General features: G+C 38.2%; 6 protein-coding genes and 1 pseudogene across 7 annotated transcripts in view; 3 read left to right on the forward strand and 4 right to left on the reverse strand.

Moving 5' to 3' along the window:
• The window catches only part of LOC127799617 (probable xyloglucan endotransglucosylase/hydrolase protein 23), a 2806-nt pseudogene extending 2122 nt beyond the window's left edge, over positions 1-684 (forward strand).
• Positions 1-3420, reverse strand: part of LOC127799619 (uncharacterized) — a 15969-nt gene extending 12549 nt beyond the window's left edge. Inside the window, exon 1 of one of the 2 annotated variants that reach the window (XM_052333817.1) lies at positions 3401-3420. The gene's annotated coding sequence lies outside the window, so the exon portion shown is untranslated. Of the gene's footprint in view, positions 1-3309; positions 3331-3400 lie in introns of those variants that run through there. The other variant, XM_052333818.1, reaches the window with a different exon arrangement.
• Positions 866-3354, reverse strand: LOC127799620 (uncharacterized). The gene is made up of 2 exons (XM_052333820.1): positions 3282-3354; positions 866-1334 (listed from the first exon to the last, which is right to left on the reverse strand). Exon 2 carries the CDS (start codon positions 1313-1315, stop codon positions 884-886), a length of 432 nt encoding a protein of 143 aa, XP_052189780.1. The 5' UTR covers positions 1316-1334; positions 3282-3354; the 3' UTR covers positions 866-883.
• Positions 3421-6040: 2620 nt separating the features above from the next.
• On the forward strand, positions 6041-7405 carry LOC127799616 (xyloglucan endotransglucosylase protein 7-like). Its single transcript, XM_052333815.1, has 3 exons — positions 6041-6410; positions 6523-6716; positions 6817-7405. The coding sequence occupies exons 1-3, from the start codon at positions 6105-6107 to the stop codon at positions 7208-7210; spliced, it is 894 nt and encodes a 297-aa protein (XP_052189775.1). The 5' UTR covers positions 6041-6104; the 3' UTR covers positions 7211-7405.
• Positions 7406-9999: 2594 nt separating this feature from the next.
• On the reverse strand, positions 10000-11376 carry LOC127799615 (probable xyloglucan endotransglucosylase/hydrolase protein 23). Its single transcript, XM_052333814.1, has 3 exons — positions 10998-11376; positions 10693-10886; positions 10000-10586 (listed from the first exon to the last, which is right to left on the reverse strand). Exons 1-3 carry the CDS (start codon positions 11316-11318, stop codon positions 10193-10195), a joined length of 909 nt encoding a protein of 302 aa, XP_052189774.1. The 5' UTR covers positions 11319-11376; the 3' UTR covers positions 10000-10192.
• A 3880-nt stretch (positions 11377-15256) lies between these two features.
• Positions 15257-16754, forward strand: LOC127799618 (probable xyloglucan endotransglucosylase/hydrolase protein 23). Its single transcript, XM_052333816.1, has 3 exons — positions 15257-15635; positions 15751-15944; positions 16050-16754. The coding sequence occupies exons 1-3, from the start codon at positions 15360-15362 to the stop codon at positions 16441-16443; spliced, it is 864 nt and encodes a 287-aa protein (XP_052189776.1). The 5' UTR covers positions 15257-15359; the 3' UTR covers positions 16444-16754.
• A 1681-nt stretch (positions 16755-18435) lies between these two features.
• LOC127799858 (uncharacterized) lies at positions 18436-18999 on the reverse strand. Its single transcript, XM_052334073.1, has one exon. The coding sequence runs from the start codon at positions 18997-18999 to the stop codon at positions 18436-18438; it is 564 nt and encodes a 187-aa protein (XP_052190033.1).
• Positions 19000-19604: the final 605 nt, after the last annotated feature.

Raw genomic sequence — 19604 nt, forward strand, 5'->3', positions numbered from 1 at the left:
GTTCGACCCAACCGCCGATTTCCACACCTACTCCATCCTCTGGAATCCCCAGCGCATCATGTGAGTGCCCTAACAAACAATCGGGATTACTCGCCCTACCATTAATCAACCAATCACATTATTCTCAATCAGCTCTTGTTTTGTCTGCCTCTGATTTCAGATTCTCGGTGGACGGCACGCCCATCAGAGAGTTCAAGAACGCAGAGTCAGTGGGCGTTGCGTACCCAAAGAACCAGCCGATGAGGATATACTCCAGCCTCTGGAACGCCGATGACTGGGCCACCAGGGGCGGGCTCGTGAAGACCGACTGGACCCAAGCCCCCTTCACGGCTTCCTACAGGAACTTCCAAGCGGATGATGCTTGCGTGTGGTCTTCTGGATCATCCTCGTGCGGCAGCTCCATGGTTCAACTAGTTCATGGCTTCCCAGGAGCTGGACTCCACAAGCCAGGAGAGGCTGAGATGGGTGCAGAAGAACTACATGATCTACAATTACTGCGCCGACGCCAAGAGGTTTCCGCAGGGCCCTCCTCCCGAATGCAGCCTCTCCTAATTGAACAAAATCAAGCGCAATTCATCCATCAATCCGTGATATTCTTTTGCATCTGACTGCCACAATTCATTTGATTTATTCTTTATCATTGTAATTTTTGTTGAGCTCTTATCGTACAAGAACATTTTATTACATTTTCTATTGAAAACAGAGAGCAAGAATGCAGCTGTGTGTGTTCTTGTTATTTCTTCACCATCCGATTTGGTCTTTCTTAACAAATGGAATGATTTATACTATACGACAACAAACCAAAGCTTCAAAAAGGCACAATTTTTCTTGGAAATCAAACCAACACATACATTACAGTGCATGATCTAGAGTTGAAATGAAATCATTTTGGCTTATCGTTCTCAGGGAGGGCCCGTGAGTATGATGCAATGCCGGTCTGGGCATAAGAGTCCTCCCAGTTCCTCCCATCAAAATGCCTAATTTCAACATGGCTCAGTGTTCCAGGATCCACACACGTGTATGTGACAGCTATTCCATCCGGATTCGATCTTGGAGTGTAAAATGAGGATATACCGCAGACCTTGCAGAAAGTGTGCTTTGCCGTGTGGCTGCCAAAGGTATAGGTTGTAAGGAACTGTTTGCCATCTCCGAGGAGCTCGAACCGATCCAAAGGTACAACGAAACGAGTGTTCCCTCTCATGGAGCAGTCGCTGCAGTTGCATTGCCAGGCTACTACACTGGATGGTGCCCGGAGTCGCCATCTTACGCTTCCACAGTGACACCCGCCATTGTGCACCACCATCTCAGAATCCATGGTAGCTTCTCTTGGCTATCTGTAAAATGTTACATGTTACTCCAGCATTGCTGTAAATGGTAGCTTTGGCAGTGGTAGAAACAACCGCACCATGCCAGATTTCAGTATAGGAACTAATAGAGCTCGAGGATTTGAACCTAAAAGACAAGTTTTGCCACAACTCAAGTGGGGCGCCATGACCCGTGCCTAACTCTTAATGAACCATAAGTACATTAGATCAAACAAAATAACAATATTCATTCCAAAATAATTGTCTCTACAATCTTTGCCAGTAATAATTGGAGGAAACTACTAAGACGAAACTAATGCCCACAAGAACAATGTAGGGTATACCAAAGCCAAATTACTGAGTTAAACTCAAGTGAAGTGGACTTGACTTTCTCACACTGTCTTGTATTGTTGAATCCACAGCTACAAATGACAATATGAACTCTCCTCTACAGCCGTAAAAATAATAACAATCACAAGTCTTAATCCCACTAGGTGGGTTTGGCTACATGTATTGTAGATCTCCAATTCTCCTAAAATTCATGATGTTTTGATTCAACAAGGTTTATGTTAACTGTTGGCTACTTAACCCAACCCTCTTCTTTTATTTGGGCTTGAAATTGGCTGAAAATAGGAGGAACACTTCCAACACTAGAACTGTTGAGGGATTACTTAATCCATAGGCAGAGCTCCTCTTAAACTATTATTTTAGATAAAAACTAGTAACCATCGAATGAGCAGGGCGGCGGAGGGGTGGACCTTGGTATTAGAAGAGTAACTTACAAGGACATGTAACCTAGAGTGTTTTTGGGATAGGACTTCTAACACAAGCAGAAGTATTGAGCGTAGGAGATAAACCAGAAAACATGATAAATTAGGAAGTCCTAGGCAAGGAGGTCAAAGGTGAGGCAGCACTGGCTAGCAACCATATTCCTTATTAGCAAAACCAACCAGAAGCAGCTGAAGCCCATTCCCTTTTCCATTAAGAGGTTAATGATTAAAGAAGGTGGTATAGCTGCTGCTTATTTGACTTTGCATTCGGTGCTTAATACCATCAAGGAGAAACCAATAATATGCAGATGGCAGCCAATAATTATTGTCCACAATACAAGACATTCAGACTTGTTCTCATTCAGATTGGTAACTGAGATACTTCTAAACTCTAAGTGGCATTCCAGGTTTTAGAGTCACTGAAAACTGCATCTGGTCTAAATCATGAACACATTTTTTGTTCATAGAGTCATAAGAGACAGTCAAACAATACAAAGACAGAAAAACAGAATTAGTTGGCATTTGAGTTGATCAAACATCTCATGGGCTTTTCATTGAAACATATTTAAAGTTAGCGGAATGTTCTATGTTGAAGTTAGAACAACAAATTATCCGATGAAGTACACACTGGCACCCCAAGTAACCACAACTTAATGTCGCTTAATCTCCTAATCGGACAAAGTGTTATTCTCACCCTGAACTGAACCTCAACTCTGAGAAGTCAAAATGGAATTAAACCATATTAGAAAAAAAATTACATAATCCATTCTTGTTCCTCGTAGAGGGCTTAAATGAAATTATGAAAGTAGCATATTTGGGGGGAGGGGTTACCAAGAAAATGCAGAATGGAATATGAAAAGTTGAAAACCAAGAACCCATTTAACGAACTCCCCATATGTCATTCTGAAAATACCAGAAAACCCATAATCTTGCGATAGACAGTACATGAAAAGGGTCATCAACAACATGGAATACCTTTGCTTCAAAATTTCATAAGCCAATTGCTCATTTATTTCAAGTGGACAGTACATTTATTTTACAATCCATATCTAACATCCGCTGGCCAAAAGCATTACAACCAAGTGATTTATTTGGAAGACAAAAACTCAGAGAAACAAAGAGAGGCATCAAAAGATTGAATCTTGTTGACAACCCATTGGAGATATTCTTCAAAGGGAGCAAAAGGAGCCATTCGGGAAAGGTTTACCTGAAGAGCGTGGTCTCACGCAGGAAACCCGGAAGAAGAAAACAAGAAGAAATGCAATAGCGGAAGGAGGAGGATGGGAATCAAAGAGTGCCAAGGAGTTAAGAGAATTCCAAATTGACTTTGAGCGGTGACTCGCCGAATGATACAAATTGGAGCCGTACGTAGTGAGTACCCCATAGGAAAAACCGAGATGTGCTTGGAAGGTCCAAATTAATGTTGGTACATGGTGGGCCCAACTTTATCTGTACCATGAAATAAATGAACAGAAATCTAAGCAGCCTTTTGAGTACGAGGACAGAAATTGACATTAGGGGGGGGGGGGGGGAAGGGCTTGGTTGGCTTATCCTTTTTTTTTAAGATCACTTTTAAACCTTTCTTGTTACTGTGTAAAATTTTAAAAATGAACTAATATTTAAGTTAATAATAAGTTTAAATAAATATATTTTAAATTATCATTTATATAATTATATATTTAATTTTAAAAAAATTAATAAATTATCAAAATTTAATAAAAGGACTAGAATAGATATATTATTAAATAATATAAATAAAATTTATAAAAAAATATTATTTTTAATAAAAAATAAATTTTAAATTAATATTTAACTGATATAATTTTTACCATTATATGTTCATAAATTATATATAATTATTAAAAAATATATTAATATATTTTTTTTTATTTAAATTTAAATTTAATTCATAAAAATACTAAATATATATGTTATGATATTAAAATATATTATACACACACATAGAGAATGGTAGTGTATGGAGGCAATGGCGATAAAAAGTGCTGCAATGAATGCTCGAGGTGATGAAAGAGAAAATGGAGGCAACGAAGATAATAATGGGGCTGGAGGCAACGATTGAGATGGGGTTGATGGAAGTGGCGACTAGAAGGAGATGGAGGGAAGAGGCAATGGAAGTGGTAATATTTAAAAACAAGGAGTGAAAAATATTAGACTTTTAGAAAGGGAAAATTGTAAAACATTTGATTAACGAAATAAGTTGATAACAATGTTTTGAGAAAAGTTGAGGTGGAGTGTTTTTCTAAAACGTTGTTAAAATAGCATTTGAATTTTTAATTTTTAACAAACATATAATTAAATAAATTATATATCATTTAAAATTCGTCGACAGCTTATAACCAGTTAAACCTCTATCCCAAACACCCTTTAAATAATTTGTTGTTTAGGTTTAGAGTTTAGACTTTATTAAATTTTGTTTATTAAACTTCATAAGTTGTGGGTTTATGTTATCAAATTTGACCCTTCTTTTATCCAAGTTCAACTAAACTCATTTGAGATACCGAAATCAACTCTCTCTGGTTGCCTAACAATTGTTATTTTTAATGAGCTTTTTTACACATTATATACATTTATATAATCTATTATATTTAACTTTAAATGGAATGGAGATTTGATCATGTCCTAAGCTAATAAATTCTTGTATCTTTTGGTTCAATAAGAAAAGGTATGAAAAGGAACAATCTAACTAATGATGGTTATTCAAAAGTTTATTTAAAATTGAATTATTCTCCTAATTGATCTCAACTTCAAATTTATACGCCAACATATTCTCTAACAATCAAATTAATTTGATGTAAAGTAATTATATGAAATAAATAACATACATATTTTTTAAAATTTATGTTCTTACGTAAATATATTGTGAAGGGAAAGATGGTCACGATTGTTTCACGTAGATAATCATCTCTTAATTCATTGATTAATTTTAGAGAAATATAGATTCGGGTCTAGATTGAGGTAAATTCAAATATTTGGGTTAGCCTTGGGATATATCACATCAAAGGTCACAAAATTTTAGTGTCTTTTACAATTTAATCACTAAATTTTAATTCTTTACAAAGTGATCACAAACATTTAAAATGTTTTGCAATATAATCACTAAAGTGATTTTTTGACAATTTCTCGTCAAAATTACTGATGTGGCAATGGCCACATCACCGTCACGTCAGTAATTTCGGTTAAGAACTATCAAAAAATCACTTTAATGACCACATTATAAAATATTTTAAAATTTTATTATCACTTTATAAGAAATTAAAATTTAATAATCAAATTAAAAAGTACATCAAAATTTTGTAACTTTTGGCGTGGTTTACCACCTAGCCTTGACATCATATCAATTTAAATAATATTAATTTAAATATTATAATATACACGTCGCTTTCAAAAACTTTAAGAGAGATTTGTAGCCTCTGAGTTGGGTACGGAATTAGCAAATTTAATAAAAATGGAACCAACTGGAAATGTGCATGCCACCCTCCACTAGTAGTGGGAAGCAGCAGCTTGACGATGAGCCGGCAGTGACATGACAGCTCAACACGGATCTCCTTTTCCTCCCCACCCCACCACATTCACAGCTTCATCAAATTAAAACCGCGTCCATGGCTTACCCACTTCGATCCATTTGGCAGACTAGACGGGTGTGAAAAAAAGCAAGAGCCAAACGCGGGAGCAAGAATCATTGTTCCTATTTATTTATTTACTCTAATAATTAATGCTGTTGGGAATTTGGAAACGCTTTTTCCTTTTTCTTGTTTGTTTGTTACAGATAATGGGTCAGCCAGCCAGCTGGTTTACAGCTACTCTCCCTCCCTTCTGTTATCTGCACGCACGTAAACAGAGCATTCTGCTATTTCTCTGCTTCTTCCTCTCACCTTCCCCCAACCCAACCCAACCCTCTCGCCATTTCCCTTCTCCTTCTGTATATATAAATGCCTCCAGACGCCTCCTTCTACCATCCCCACAGACAAAAACAAGGCTTTTCTTTCTCCATCTTTTCATCCTTGGCAACATGGCTTCTTCTTCTTCTTCTGCTTCGTTTCCAACGGCTTCTCCTGTTTTCATGATCTTCTCGCTTCTGGCTAGTAGCTTACTCTTCATGGCTGTCTCCTCCGCCGCCGACCTCCACCAAGACGTCGACATCACTTGGGGCGACGGCCGCGCCAGGATCCTCGACAACGGCCAGCTCCTCACTCTCTCGCTCGACAAAGCCTCTGGCTCCGGCTTCCAGTCCAAGAACCAGTATCTCTTCGGCAACATCCACATGCAGCTCAAGCTTGTCCCCGGAAACTCCGCCGGCACAGTCACTGCCTACTATGTACGTCTCACCTTCTCCGTATCTTCCGTATATATATATGTATAAACCCGCCTTGCATTCATTAATTTCCTTCAAGTTCTGGTACTGAATTTTCATTTCTGGGTTGGTGCAGCTGTCGTCGCAGGGAACAACCCACGACGAGATAGACTTCGAATTCTTGGGAAATTTGAGCGGAGACCCCTACATTCTCCACACCAATGTGTTCAGCCAAGGCAAGGGAAACCGAGAGCAGCAATTCTACTTGTGGTTCGACCCCACCGCCGATTTCCACACCTACTCCATCCTCTGGAATCCCCAGCGCATCATGTGAGTGCCCTAACAAACAATCGGGATTACTCGCCCTACCATTAATCAACCTATCACATTATTCTCAATCAGCCCTTGTTTTGTCTGTCTCTGATTTCAGATTCTCGGTGGACGGCACGCCCATCAGAGAGTTCAAGAACGCAGAGTCCGTGGGCGTTGCGTACCCAAAGAACCAGCCGATGAGGATATACTCCAGCCTCTGGAACGCCGATGACTGGGCCACCAGGGGCGGGCTCGTGAAGACCGACTGGACCCAAGCTCCCTTCACGGCTTCCTACAGGAACTTCAAAGCGGATGATGCTTGCGTCTGGTCTTCTGGAGCATCGTCGTGCGGCAGCTCCAGTGGCTCGACTAGTTCATGGCTCTCCCAGGAGCTGGACTCCACAAGCCAGGAGAGGCTGAGATGGGTGCAGAAGAAGTACATGATCTACAATTACTGCGCCGACGCCAAGAGGTTTCCGCAGGGCCCTCCTCCCGAATGCAGCCTCTCCTAATTGAACAAAATCAAGCGCAATTCATGCATCAATCCGTGATATTCTTTTGCATCTAACTGCCACAAATATTCATTTGATTTATTCTTTATCATTGTAATTTTTGTTGAGCTCCTATTGTACAAGAACATTTTATTACATTTTCTATTCAAAACAGAGAGAAAGCATGCAGCTACGTGTGTTCTTGTTATTTCTTCACCATCTGATTTGGTCTTTCTTAACAAATGGAATGATGTATACCATACGACAACAAACCAAAGCTTCAAAAAGGCACCAAACTCCCCTCTCTTTCTTTGAAGTGAAGCCAAAATTTCTAAATTTTTAGAGCCTTAATTTTTATCGGTAAACCAAAGTTTCATTGATATAATTAACAATAAGTTAACCACCAAAGCCATGTTATGACTATTCAAGGGTATTCTATTCATTATTTATTATTTGCCTTTTAAGTTTGTATTTGTCTTGGATTTTGAATTTTCTTAAACTATTATATACGCGGTAGATTTTATTTTATTTTTATTTTAAGCACAATTTTAGTTACTATATACTTCTTTAGTTTATAAAAATTTATTTACATTTTTTTTTTGGCTATAAATAAGAATTTCATTGAAAAAAACTAAAAAACGACTCCAATTTTAAGTTATGACACATCTTGAAGCTCACAATAAAAGACTAAACTAAAAAATCTAAACAACTAATAAAAATATACAACACAAATAAATGTATGTGCAACCATAAAAGAAAAAATATTCATCGGCATCACTTTCTAAATCCTTTTAGAAAATACTTCACTAAGGATAATCTAGCTCAAGTCATTATTTTACAATAGTATTGGTATTCATGATCTTAATCTCTAGTTAAAAAGTGGCTCAAAATAATGGAGTAAACAACGGATATTAGAAGAAACCATCAATTCATAAATTTTTCGGAGGATTATGTTGACTTATTAAGTTATTCAAATTTAACAGTTGTGTTGACAATCTAAGAATATTTATCAAAATAATTACTTTAAATTTATAAATATATTTATAACTCAAATCACCATATAAGTGATTCAAATCAACAGAGTAAAGAAGAGTCATTAGTTGGAAGCCTCCAAAAATATGGCAGAGCTCGGCTTGTAAAGTAAGAACAGTTGTGAGAACAGAGTAAGAACAAAAAAACTTATTAATTAAGAAATGAGTAAGAACCGATTGTGTTGACTTATTAAATCATCCAAATTTAATAATTGTAACATAGTGGAGTCAACCGTCAAATGATAGCAATCTACTGCACCATGAGAACATTGTATTTCTCACTTTATTCCCATAATAGGCTCCATCTTCTTCTTTTCTTGGTTTGATTTCTAATCTAATTTTTAAATTTTGGATATAATTAATAGTAAGATGACAAAAAATTATTAAATTTTAAGTGTTTAATTAGATATAGACCCATTAAGTAGAATGTAAAAAGTGCACCTCAAATATTCACTGTAATGCCTTAAGGCATAATATGGCATTCGCTTAAAAAAACTTGTATCGTCTACAACTATCTCAGCGTAGTAAGTCTTGACATTACTAATGTCACTCTCAAGATCCTCCCCTAGAAAGAAACATTATGTTTTCCTTAGGAATCGAACCCACACTGAGAGCCTCCAGAAAAGCTTTCAACCTGTCCCTTTGCCACTCGACTATATTCTCTATATGATTGATGTTGAGTATGGTGTAGCATTAACTCCTTAAAACACTATTATTTTGATAAGAGGATGGAGGGTCATCTGGCAACCGCTCATTGGTTGCTCTAAAATGTTATCGTTTTGGAGCCCATGAGTTCGGAAGGCCAAACAACAACCCCCTTTGTTATTTCGTGGCTTGTTTGATTCCTCCTTTGTCATTTGAGATCGTTGATCTGATCCTTAAATTTCATCTCAACCAGTACTTCTATCTATTTATATTCTATTGAATTTCTGCAGCACAACCAATTATCTTATTAGGGTTTTAGTCTGTCTGCTTTATTTTTCGTTCTCTTTTGTACATGTTTTCGTTTTCTCTCTAGCTAGTTCTTAGGGTTTTGTCTCTTATCTTTATTTTGTGTGGTTATGGGGTATTTTTGTTAATGAACTATTGAGTGTACAGTAAATAAGTGTGATAAATATAGAGGCTCTTAATCGAGTTTTTTTTATTAGTATAATGACCTCTCATTGTCAGAGTTCAACGTGGATGTAACCCTATTTAAAAGGTGAACCACGATAAAATTGTTATGTGTCATTTATATTTTTTTTTTACTGATTTCATTTTTGTATACGTGTGTGTTTCCGTTTATGAATGTTCTTTACATATTTCTGTTTTGAATGCAAGTGTTTGAAGTAGTCGAGCCTTTGCTCGTCCCAAAAATTAATGACTTAATTCAAGAAGAGTGTGTTGTAGCCCTCCTTCTGCGGGGCCGAGAGTTCTCCCAAAGAAGGTACTGATCCCCGGAGAAGCAGTTCTCCTGAAAGAGTTCCTCCGAGAGAAAGTTCTCCTGGAGAACCATCTTAAGGTAGATATAATGAAAGCACAAACAGGAAGCAATAGAGAACGTCTCAATTCTCAAACGTTGTTGATGAAGAATCAAAGGCCTTTTCCTACATTGTAGAATGGCATTTGTTCTCTTACCAAAGGATATGTCAGTTTGTACTTGAAACGCAAGGAGATGAGTATGTTCAGTGTATCAATGATGATTTTTAACTTCAAATCTATAACTAGATTGATTGTAGCAATGGGTACAAACAAGAAGTTATATATGTATATGTATTGAATCGATTTCAAAATGTAATCTTGACTTAGGAATATTATTATTTTACTTTATTATTTGATTTCAAGAAAGAAACATCGATCATAGAGAATGAAAACATCCCCTCCGTGATTTAAATACAAAAGAATCATTATCGCAAGAAACCATGGCTGTAGTAGGCTGCTATGGCAAATGAATTAATTGATGATCTGCGGATTGCGTTTGATTTTTGTCCAATTAGGAGAGGCTGCATTCGGGAGGAAGGCCCTGAGGGAACCTCTTGGCGTCGGCGCAGTAATTGTAGATCATGTAGTTCTTCTGCACCCATCTCAGCCTCTCCTGGCTTGTGGAGTCCAGCTCCTGGGAGAGCCATGAACTAGTCGAACCACTGGAGCTGCCGCACGAGGATGATCCAGAAGACCACACGCAAGCCTCATCCGCTTTGAAGTTCCTGTAGGAAGCTGTGAAGGGAGCTTGGGTCCAGTCGGTCTTCACCAGCCCGCCCCTGGTGGCCCAGTCATCGGCGTTCCAGAGGCTGGAGTATATCCTCATCGGCTGGTTCTTTGGGTACGCTACGCCCACCGACTCCGCGTTCTTGAACTCTCTGATGGGCGTGCCGTCCACCGAGAATCTGAAATCAGAGACAGACAAAAACAAGAGTTGATTGAGAATAATGTGATTGGTCGATTAACTGTAGGGCGAGTAATCCCGATTGTTTGTTAGGGCAGGGCACTCACATGATGCGCTGGGGATTCCAGAGGATGGAGTAGGTGTGGAAATCGGCGGTTGGGTCGAACCACAAGTAGAATTGCTGCTCTCTGTTTCCCTTGCCTTGGCTGAACACGTTGGTGTGGAGAATGTAGGGGTCTCCGCTCAAATTTCCCAAGAATTCGAAGTCTATCTCGTCGTGGGTTGATCCTTGCGACGACAGCTGCACCAATCCCCAAATGAAAATTCAGTACCAGAACTTAAAAGGAAATTAATGAATGCAAGGCGGGTTTATATATATATATATATAAGATACGGAGAAGGTGAGACGTACATAGTAGGCAGTGACGGTGCCGGCGGAGTTCCCGGGGACAAGCTTGAGCTGCATGTGGATGTTGCCGAAGAGATATTGGTTCTTGGACTGGAAGCCGGAGCCAGAGGCTTTGTCGAGCGAGAGAGTGAGGAGCTGGCCGTTGTCAAGGATCCTGGCGCGGCCGTCTCCCCAAGTGATGTCGACGTCTTGGTGGAGGTCGGCGGAGGAGGAGGCAGCCATGAAGAGTAAGCTACTACCCAGAAGCGAGGAGAACACTAGCAACATGGGTTGAACTCTCGAAGAAGAAGAAGAATAAGAATAAGAATAAGAAGAGGCGGCCATTAATGAATGAATGGTCGAACTGAAGTCTGTGTTGGTGGATGTGATGGCGATGAGCTCTATGGTAGGGTTTATATATACATACATATATGCATAGGGCGGTGTGATACAAAGTAAGGAAGGTGCGTAAGAAGGCGAGCGAGAGACTGAGAGAGAGAGGAAATGATGGGTTATGGGGTGGCGTGGGGCTGGGTGTTATTAGATTTGGTAAGAGAAAGAGAGAGAGGAGGCGCGTAGTAGTAGTTGCACAAACAGCTGGCTCCATTAGACTGGAATTCACCTGCCACTGGCTGCTATGCCAATGCCATGACGCAAAAGCAGACGACAAGACCGAGGAGGTTGGAAGCTGCACTCAGGCTGGCTTTCCCATGGCCGCCACAAGCCCTTCCCCAGCTGGGTCGGTGCCCACTTACGCCGACATTTTATTTTTACAAACACTTTTAATTTTTAAAATAATTATAATTTTTAAAAAGTAATTAATAATTTTATAAAAAAATATTATTAATTACTTAAAAATATTTATTATTTTTTGGATGTCAAAATAACATACAAATAGCATACATGACTAAAGTTAACTACCATAGAATAATTGTTAAATAATAATAAATACATATTATTTTTAAATAAGAATAATGTTAGGAGTTATGATTGATGACGACGCCTCTTCCTTAATTAAAAAAATTAAAAAGATCATATGGCATTATTTTATTTGTCTATCAATACGACATATCACTGATGATATCGTAATGAGTTATAACTTCTAATATTGTATTTATTTTATTTTTGTTTTAACATCTAAACAATATAATAAATATATCATATTTTAAATAATTTAATCAACTAATAAAATTATTTAGATTCTAAAAATAAGATATATATAGTAAATCTAAAAATAAAATATATTTATTATTGTGGAATTATTATTTTTAAAACAAAAGTTAGCATGTATTGTTTGTTGTTGGCCAGCTCCATAAGTTGAATGGTTATTTTAGATGATGATGATGAGAGGCCTTCTAGAATGAAATATTACAAAAGCAAAAAGCATAAAAAATGTCTCTAAACTGTACCATTTTAGTTACATAATAACACTCCCAATTTAGATTTTTACCTATTATGTATTTACAATAATTAAATGAAAAATTCTATTCGTTACCCATGAAATTGTTCTTTATAGCCCACACTCTAATACCCCAAAAATCTAATGTAGAGGTTGGATATAATGTAAAGGATGAATGATGTAATAAAGTGTGATTTAATAAAAGTTTTGAATTTGCATGTAAGTGAAAATGGTTTTAGGGACTTAAATGCAAAATAAAGGATAATTTTTCCAAATAATTGTCATGATAAAGGCTTGTTTGAGAAGCCTTGAGTTGGTGAAATTGTATTGGAGAATTTATTGTCACGATAAAAGCTTGTTAGAGAAGTCTTGAGTTGGTGAAATTGTATTGGAGGATTTAACTCAAAAGTCTTAAAGTTAAGATAACCATAATTACTCATACCTTAAATTCAAAATAAGAAGATTTGGAAGAATCCTATTGGCCCTCTAAAAGATGAAGATAAGATGGGTTGTTTAGAAAGTCACGAAAGGGGCAAATGGAGGAATTAGATTGTAAGAGTAAAAGCTTTCAAGAGAAGATAAAATCAAATGGTAAGTTTTCAAAGATAGCAATTATGGCTAGGGAAGAAAATAGCAAACCAAAGAGGATAAGTGCAATCTTGAGCTTGGAGGTAAATGGACTATAAAAGGGTTGGAGATGTGGACCACGTAGAGAAAAAGTAGAAGAGAAAAGCAAGGGAGAGAATAATCCAAAGAAAGGAAGGAAAAGAAGCCAAAACAGGAAGACCAGCTTGAGAAAACACCAAAAACGGAGAAGAAACCAAAGAGGTAAGCCACTTTTCTTTTCGTATGATCGTAGTACACTGAAAGGCGAGTCCGTAGGTTCAAACAGAAGTCAAATCGGAGTTAAAATGAAGGAGTTATGGCCGTTTTAAACATCAAAAACAGATTTCATGAGAACCAGGGGCTCAACGCATGAGACACACGCGCATGCCGCAGCTGCACGTGAGGGTGTGTGGCCACCCTTCTTGGGGCGCGTGAGGGTGCGTGGCAGGGCCTTTTGCTCTGAAATTTTTATAGTTTGCTCCTTAAATGATTTCCTACAATCCTATGTAAAAATATTTTAGTTTGGTGACCCAAACTGTATGTAACTGCATCTTAAAAGGGATTAATTTCGTAAAAACGGTGGTCCAGCAAGAAATACAACAAGTGTGAGTGGTTCTCTACATCTTTTGCGCTTCATATTGATCATCATTTGATTCATTTGTGTTACATGTGGACATGATCACTTACTTCCTTTGTTTGGCATGGAATTTCACTTATTTCATCACTTCATGGCATGTGGTTGTTTGTGGCAAGTTAGTGGCCGCCATGAGTGACTCGTGGAGTCACATATGCGTGTTTGAGGTGAGCATGGCGTGCGCGGGGGTGATTGCAACACCCTGACATGGCTTCCACAAATGGGGTTTTATTTCTTGCATACTTGTATTTTCATACATGAGCTATTCATTTCTTGAGAACATCTCACTTGGATTCTTGTAATCTGATTTGGGTTGATGCCCTTGGAACGTTCCGCGTTCCAGGTATGTTTGGTGTGCCAGGGACTAAGAAAGCAAGCGAGGCACACGGGAAAGAATCAGTGGACGTTTAAACATTATTTTATCATTTTATGTAATTCTATTCGAAAGTGTTGTAACTATTTGGAGATTTGTACATTTTTTGTTATGCTAGACTTACATGTTATTTTATTAGAAGGTTTGTGCATATTTAGCTTGCATGAGAACCCTACAAATATCTCGGCAGATTCGATCCATTGTTTTCGCTACTAGGGTTTCCTAACGCCTCTTGGTCAACTAGGTGTAAACCTACTGCACTATTTGAGGTGAGGAGGCGTTACACACACTCTCACCAAATCCTCTAATAATTTTAAAATATCTATTTTACCCCCACAACCCACTTTCTCATCTGATCACCCTTAATCGTTGGCCATTATCTCGCATATCTCTTTCTCTCCAATACCATATACACACATAAACACATACATATATATATATACACGTCATTGTTGGCCAACCCGCACACACAAAGATATATATACACACATGAAAGTTTCCATGATTGTGGCCATGAAACCCAGCAACAGCAATTGGGGAATGTTGGGTTCCCTAACTGATGGCAATCGGGGAACCCAGCGTTCCCTGATTGCTATTGTTGGGTTCCATGGCCGCGGCCATAGAACCTTTCGTTTGTGTATATATATAGGTGTGTTTTTGTGTGTGTATATATATATATCTATGTGTGTGGGTCGGTCATGGCCGACCTAGCAATAACGTATATATATATATATATGTGTGTGTGTGTGTATGGTGCGAAAGAAAAAGAGAGACGTGAAGTGATGATCGACGATCAAGGGTGATCGGAGGAGAGAGTGGACTGTGGTGAAGGGTAAAATAAGTATTTTATAATTATTAAAGGGTTTGGTGAGGTGTGGATTGTAAAGAGCAATTTTATAGATAGAATTTCCCTAATTAAATACCTCTTCATCCAATCATATAATAGTCATCATATTATATGATGTGATCTAATTGTTACAAAATTAGATAGTTAATGAGTTAAAATCTAAGGGGTGGACTTCTAATACAAAAAGCAGGGTGGTGATACTGATGGGCATGGCGTGGCTCATGCCTTTACGCTTAAAATATGAGAACCGCTGGCTCCATTTTTATTATAATTATGGTATGTTTATATGACAAACAGCTGTTTCTTTTCTTTTATTATTACTCACCAAAACCAGCAGCCCCACGCGTACACGGATTCTGTCACGCATTCCTTTCTATGCACCTTCGCCTGCCTCCCTCTTCCAACCAAACCATCTATAAAATGCTACCCCAACCATTCAACAAAACACCTCCCCTCAATTCACCTTTTAACTTCTCCTCTCTCTTCCATTGCATCCAGAAGACACAGCTCCGTTCCAGCATTCATTAATGGCGGCTTCATCAAGGCTACTAGTGTTCTCCTCTCTTCTCTGTAGCTTACTCTTCATGGCTACCTCCTCTTCCGCCGACCTCAACCAAGACGTCGACATCACTTGGGGCGACGGCCGCGCCAGGATCCTCGACAACGGCCAGCTCCTCACTCTCTCGCTCGACAAAGCCTCTGGCTCCGGCTTCCAGTCCAAGAACCAGTATCTCTTCGGCAACATCCACATGCAGCTCAAGCTTGTGCCCGGAAACTCTGCCGGCACCGTCACTGCCTACTATGTACGTCTCACCTTCTCCGTATCTTCCATATATATATATATATATATAAACCCGCCTTGCATTCATTAATTTCCTTAAATTCTGGTACTGAATTTTCATTTGGGGATTGGTGCAGCTGTCGTCGCAAGGATCAACCCACGACGAGATAGACTTCGAATTCTTGGGAAATTTGAGCGGAGACCCCTACATTCTCCACACCAACGTGTTCAGCCAAGGCAAGGGAAACAGAGAGCAGCAATTCTACTTGTGGTTCGACCCAACCGCCGATTTCCGCACCTACTCCATCCTATGGAATCCCCAGCGCATCATGTGAGTGCCCTGCCCTAACAAACAATCGGGATTACTCGCCCTACAATTAATCAACCAATCACATTATTCTCAATCAGCTCTTGTTTTGTCTGCCTCTGATTTCAGATTCTCGGTGGACGGCACGCCCATCAGAGAGTTCAAGAACGCAGAGTCAGTGGGCGTTGCGTACCCAAAGAACCAGCCGATGAGGATATACTCCAGCCTCTGGAACGCCGATGACTGGGCCACCAGGGGCGGGCTGGTGAAGACCGACTGGACCCAAGCTCCCTTCACGGCTTCCTACAGGAACTTCAAAGCGGATGATGCTTGCGTCTGGTCTTCTGGAGTATCCTCGTGCAGCAGCTCCGGTGGTTCGACTAGTTCATGGCTCTCCCAGGAGCTGGACTCCACAAGCCAGGAAAAGCTGAGATGGGTGCAGAAGAACTACATGATATACAATTACTGCGCCGACGCCAAGAGGTTTCCTCAGGGCCTTCCTCCCGAATGCAGCCTCTCCTAAATGAACAAAATCAAGCACAATCTGCACATCATCGATTCATTTGGCAATGCCTAAGTTTCTACAGCCATGATTTCTTGCGATAAAAATTCTTTCTGTATCTAAATCACACTTTGAATTCTTTTAATCTGTATTACTGTGATGCTCCCATGAACTCTCCAATCGTTCTGTGTGTAAGAATTGTGCGTTATACAATATGATTTTTATATGTAATATAAAGATTATTTGATATTGACGTCAAAACCAGTGGCATTGTCCTCATGAATAACTTGTCACCTGCCACAAGCATGTTAAATAAATTATTTAATTTAACTGCTCCTACAGAACAAGTACAAAATTTGGGCTATTTTTTATTAAAAAGACCAATACTTTCACATCAAGCCCACTAAGAGCATGCCCACCAGCTTGATCAAGCCCACCTAAATCGAGCCCATAATTATGGTCTGTTTTAGGAGAATGATATAGGATGCAAGGCATCGATATTTTAAGTAATATCAATAATGTTTTATATAATTGGAAAAAATATATTATATATATAAAACAATAAATAATCACGTATAATAAGAAAGGTGATATATATGTCATCATTATCATAATAAACTACATCATTCCTTTTAGGCTAGTTCTTAATGAAAATGTAATTTAAATAGTTAGTTAAGATAATTTTTGTGACATTCATATATTGATGTATCATATTATTAATGTAAATATATAATATATTAATATACAAATATTAGTTAAAATGTCACAATTAAATATTTAAATAACATTTCTAATTTATAAAATACATACAAGCATTAGAGTACCAAGAGCAATCAAAATAATTGTATGTAAATACTATTCGAAAGCTCAATTTTGACATTTAAAGTAACATTCGTACAATATGACAATGTAGAATACTACTTTTAAGTATTGGAATTGAGTGTTAAAATAACACTTCTGGTAGTTTTGTACCTGAATGAATTGTTCCCATATTGATGATACATTAGTTACTGAATAATCTATATGATATTTCCAATTAGATTTTTGGCTCTTAACTAATTATTAATCGCACTAATTTAGTCATATATTTTTGGTGGGTTCATTAGGCCTTCGTATCAAGAATATGATTGATTTACACCTATGTTGCACGAAATCGAAAACGAAAACGTGGAAACGGACGTTTTTTTTAAAAAATAGACATAAATAGGGTCCGAAACAAGAATAAGAAACATTTCCGAAATGTTTCGAAAATGGAAAAACGTCACCTATGAGGTAATTCCGTGCAACATAGATTTACACTATAAATTTTGTATTTATTTATTTGGGATGATCGTTTTTATGTGGTTTCTGATACTCGTGCCCTCGATTACGTCAAGTGAGATAATCACAAGTGTGAGATTTCATCTCACTGTGCAAGGCAAAAATTAAACTCGCGACCCACCGAACTAAAACCAACATATCGCTTGTCCGATTGTTTGACCTATGCCCTGAGAATATCTATTTACTTTTCATATGTAAGGTGATCACGGATGGATAACATTTTGATTAAATCAAAATAACTGAACCGAAGTAGTCAAAATTGGTGGTTTAGTTTGTTCATTCTATATTTCGATTATATTTAGTTTTTAAATTTGAGTGTTTCAATTATTTTGATTCAGTTCGAGTTTCGTATTGAAAAAAAGATCAAAATAATTGAAATGTCAAAAATGGCATCATTTTTATTAAAATTTTAATTTTTTTGTTTTCTAATCGATTTGATTTTTTCAATTTTTGTGATTTGACCATCTATTTGAGAATAATTAGGTTTTTAAGAAAAAATTAAATCCATTTGGACAATGCTCACCCCTAACTGTGGTAGGCTCCTAAAATTTCCAATTCTCCACTCCATAATCCAAAATTCTAACCGCAAAAATCACCTTTAATTTTGAATCAATTTTCATTTCACATACATATATACGGCATGTATAATAACTAAAAAGTAAACGGCATGTGTATATATATATATATATATATTCACAACCCATGGCGGTGGATGACCGTTCGAGGCCTGCAGTTGGCCACGCAAACCACCCCCACGTGCTTCTCCGGCGGCCGGCCGGCGCTGAGATCTCTTCTGATCTCCACCACATCATTAATCCTTGACCCACAAACCGCAACTGCATGCCCTTTCCAAAACCCTGATTTTCTCTTGCTCCTTTGCTTCTTCTCCGTCTTCGTCTTCACGTCACTTGCTCTTGGTTCACCGTAGCCAAGAAACCCATTATTTTCTTCCAAGTTTCGACCCTCCTTGTAACTGTCCAGCTGCCTTGAAATTCTCTCAATCTCGTACGCATCCAACAGATGGGAATTAGAACGAACCTCGCTCCGGCTAGGGCTAGCCGCCGATGAGTAGTCGTAGTTCATGGCTTCCAACTTGTATCTAGAAGGTCTAGGGCATCGACGAGTCCTCGAGAAGGAGCAGTATTCTCTCTCCGGCCTTTCCCGGCCAGACCCGGATCCGCGCTGGTACCATGACCAGGCAGCTGCTTTAACCATGGCTAACTCGTCTATGCTTCCTCTACCCTGTCTTCTCTCCATGGTTTCCAAGCTCTAAGTGTCAAATAAAGATAGATCATATATATATATATATATATATATATATAGGGTATCCAGCTTTGAGACTTGTGGGAGTACAATGCTCCGCGTTTGTTTCTACCACATCCATACAAATTTTCCTGTAGAAACGTCGCATACGAACCTAACTGGTGACGGTTTGGGACCGATTATTGATGACTAATTCTCTCATTATAATTTTCTACGTTCAAATTAGTAGAAAAAATGAATAATAAATGCATAATGAACATTGAGAGTCTATTAGTTTGCCTGTGTGGGTCTTAGTCTTGGGATTAGTGTATTTGTGCAGTTCTTAACCGCTCGTGCCCTCGATTTTGGCAGAAGAAGCAAATCACAGATAGAGTCAGGGTAAGAAATCAAACTTACGATCTACTAGTGCGAATCCTACCTTATCGTGACTCAACCATTTGAGATGTGTTCTAGGAGCTAGTCTTAGTCTTTATACAAGTAAAGTAAATTAAAATTTTCGAAGTTATCTCTAAAGATCTCAGGCTTTGATATCTCGAGCTAATTATGAATTTGTCGGGTCGAGATTATCTCAAAAACTTTTGAGTTTTTTTTTTTTTATT

The sequence above is a fragment of the Diospyros lotus genome, chromosome 4 (assembly GCF_014633365.1).
Source record: "Diospyros lotus cultivar Yz01 chromosome 4, ASM1463336v1, whole genome shotgun sequence".
NCBI lineage: Eukaryota > Viridiplantae > Streptophyta > Magnoliopsida > Ericales > Ebenaceae > Diospyros > Diospyros lotus.

What these genes read in the sequence shown, in the direction of transcription:
- LOC127799620 (XM_052333820.1), bottom strand. Translation starts at nt 1,315, where the DNA reads ATGGATTCTGAGATGGTGGTGCACAATGGCGGGTGTCACTGTGGAAGC.
- LOC127799616 (XM_052333815.1), top strand. Translation starts at nt 6,105, where the DNA reads ATGGCTTCTTCTTCTTCTTCTGCTTCGTTTCCAACGGCTTCTCCTGTT. An exon ending in GCACAGTCACTGCCTACTAT is followed by an intron (nt 6,411 to 6,522) that starts GTACGTCTCACC and finishes GGGTTGGTGCAG; the next exon opens with CTGTCGTCGCAGGGAACAAC. An exon ending in TGGAATCCCCAGCGCATCAT is followed by an intron (nt 6,717 to 6,816) that starts GTGAGTGCCCTA and finishes CTCTGATTTCAG; the next exon opens with ATTCTCGGTGGACGGCACGC.
- LOC127799615 (XM_052333814.1), bottom strand. Translation starts at nt 11,318, where the DNA reads ATGGCCGCCTCTTCTTATTCTTATTCTTATTCTTCTTCTTCTTCGAGA. An exon ending in GCACCGTCACTGCCTACTAT is followed by an intron (nt 10,887 to 10,997) that starts GTACGTCTCACC and finishes GGATTGGTGCAG; the next exon opens with CTGTCGTCGCAAGGATCAAC. An exon ending in TGGAATCCCCAGCGCATCAT is followed by an intron (nt 10,587 to 10,692) that starts GTGAGTGCCCTG and finishes CTCTGATTTCAG; the next exon opens with ATTCTCGGTGGACGGCACGC.
- LOC127799618 (XM_052333816.1), top strand. Translation starts at nt 15,360, where the DNA reads ATGGCGGCTTCATCAAGGCTACTAGTGTTCTCCTCTCTTCTCTGTAGC. An exon ending in GCACCGTCACTGCCTACTAT is followed by an intron (nt 15,636 to 15,750) that starts GTACGTCTCACC and finishes GGATTGGTGCAG; the next exon opens with CTGTCGTCGCAAGGATCAAC. An exon ending in TGGAATCCCCAGCGCATCAT is followed by an intron (nt 15,945 to 16,049) that starts GTGAGTGCCCTG and finishes CTCTGATTTCAG; the next exon opens with ATTCTCGGTGGACGGCACGC.
- LOC127799858 (XM_052334073.1), bottom strand. Translation starts at nt 18,999, where the DNA reads ATGGAGAGAAGACAGGGTAGAGGAAGCATAGACGAGTTAGCCATGGTT.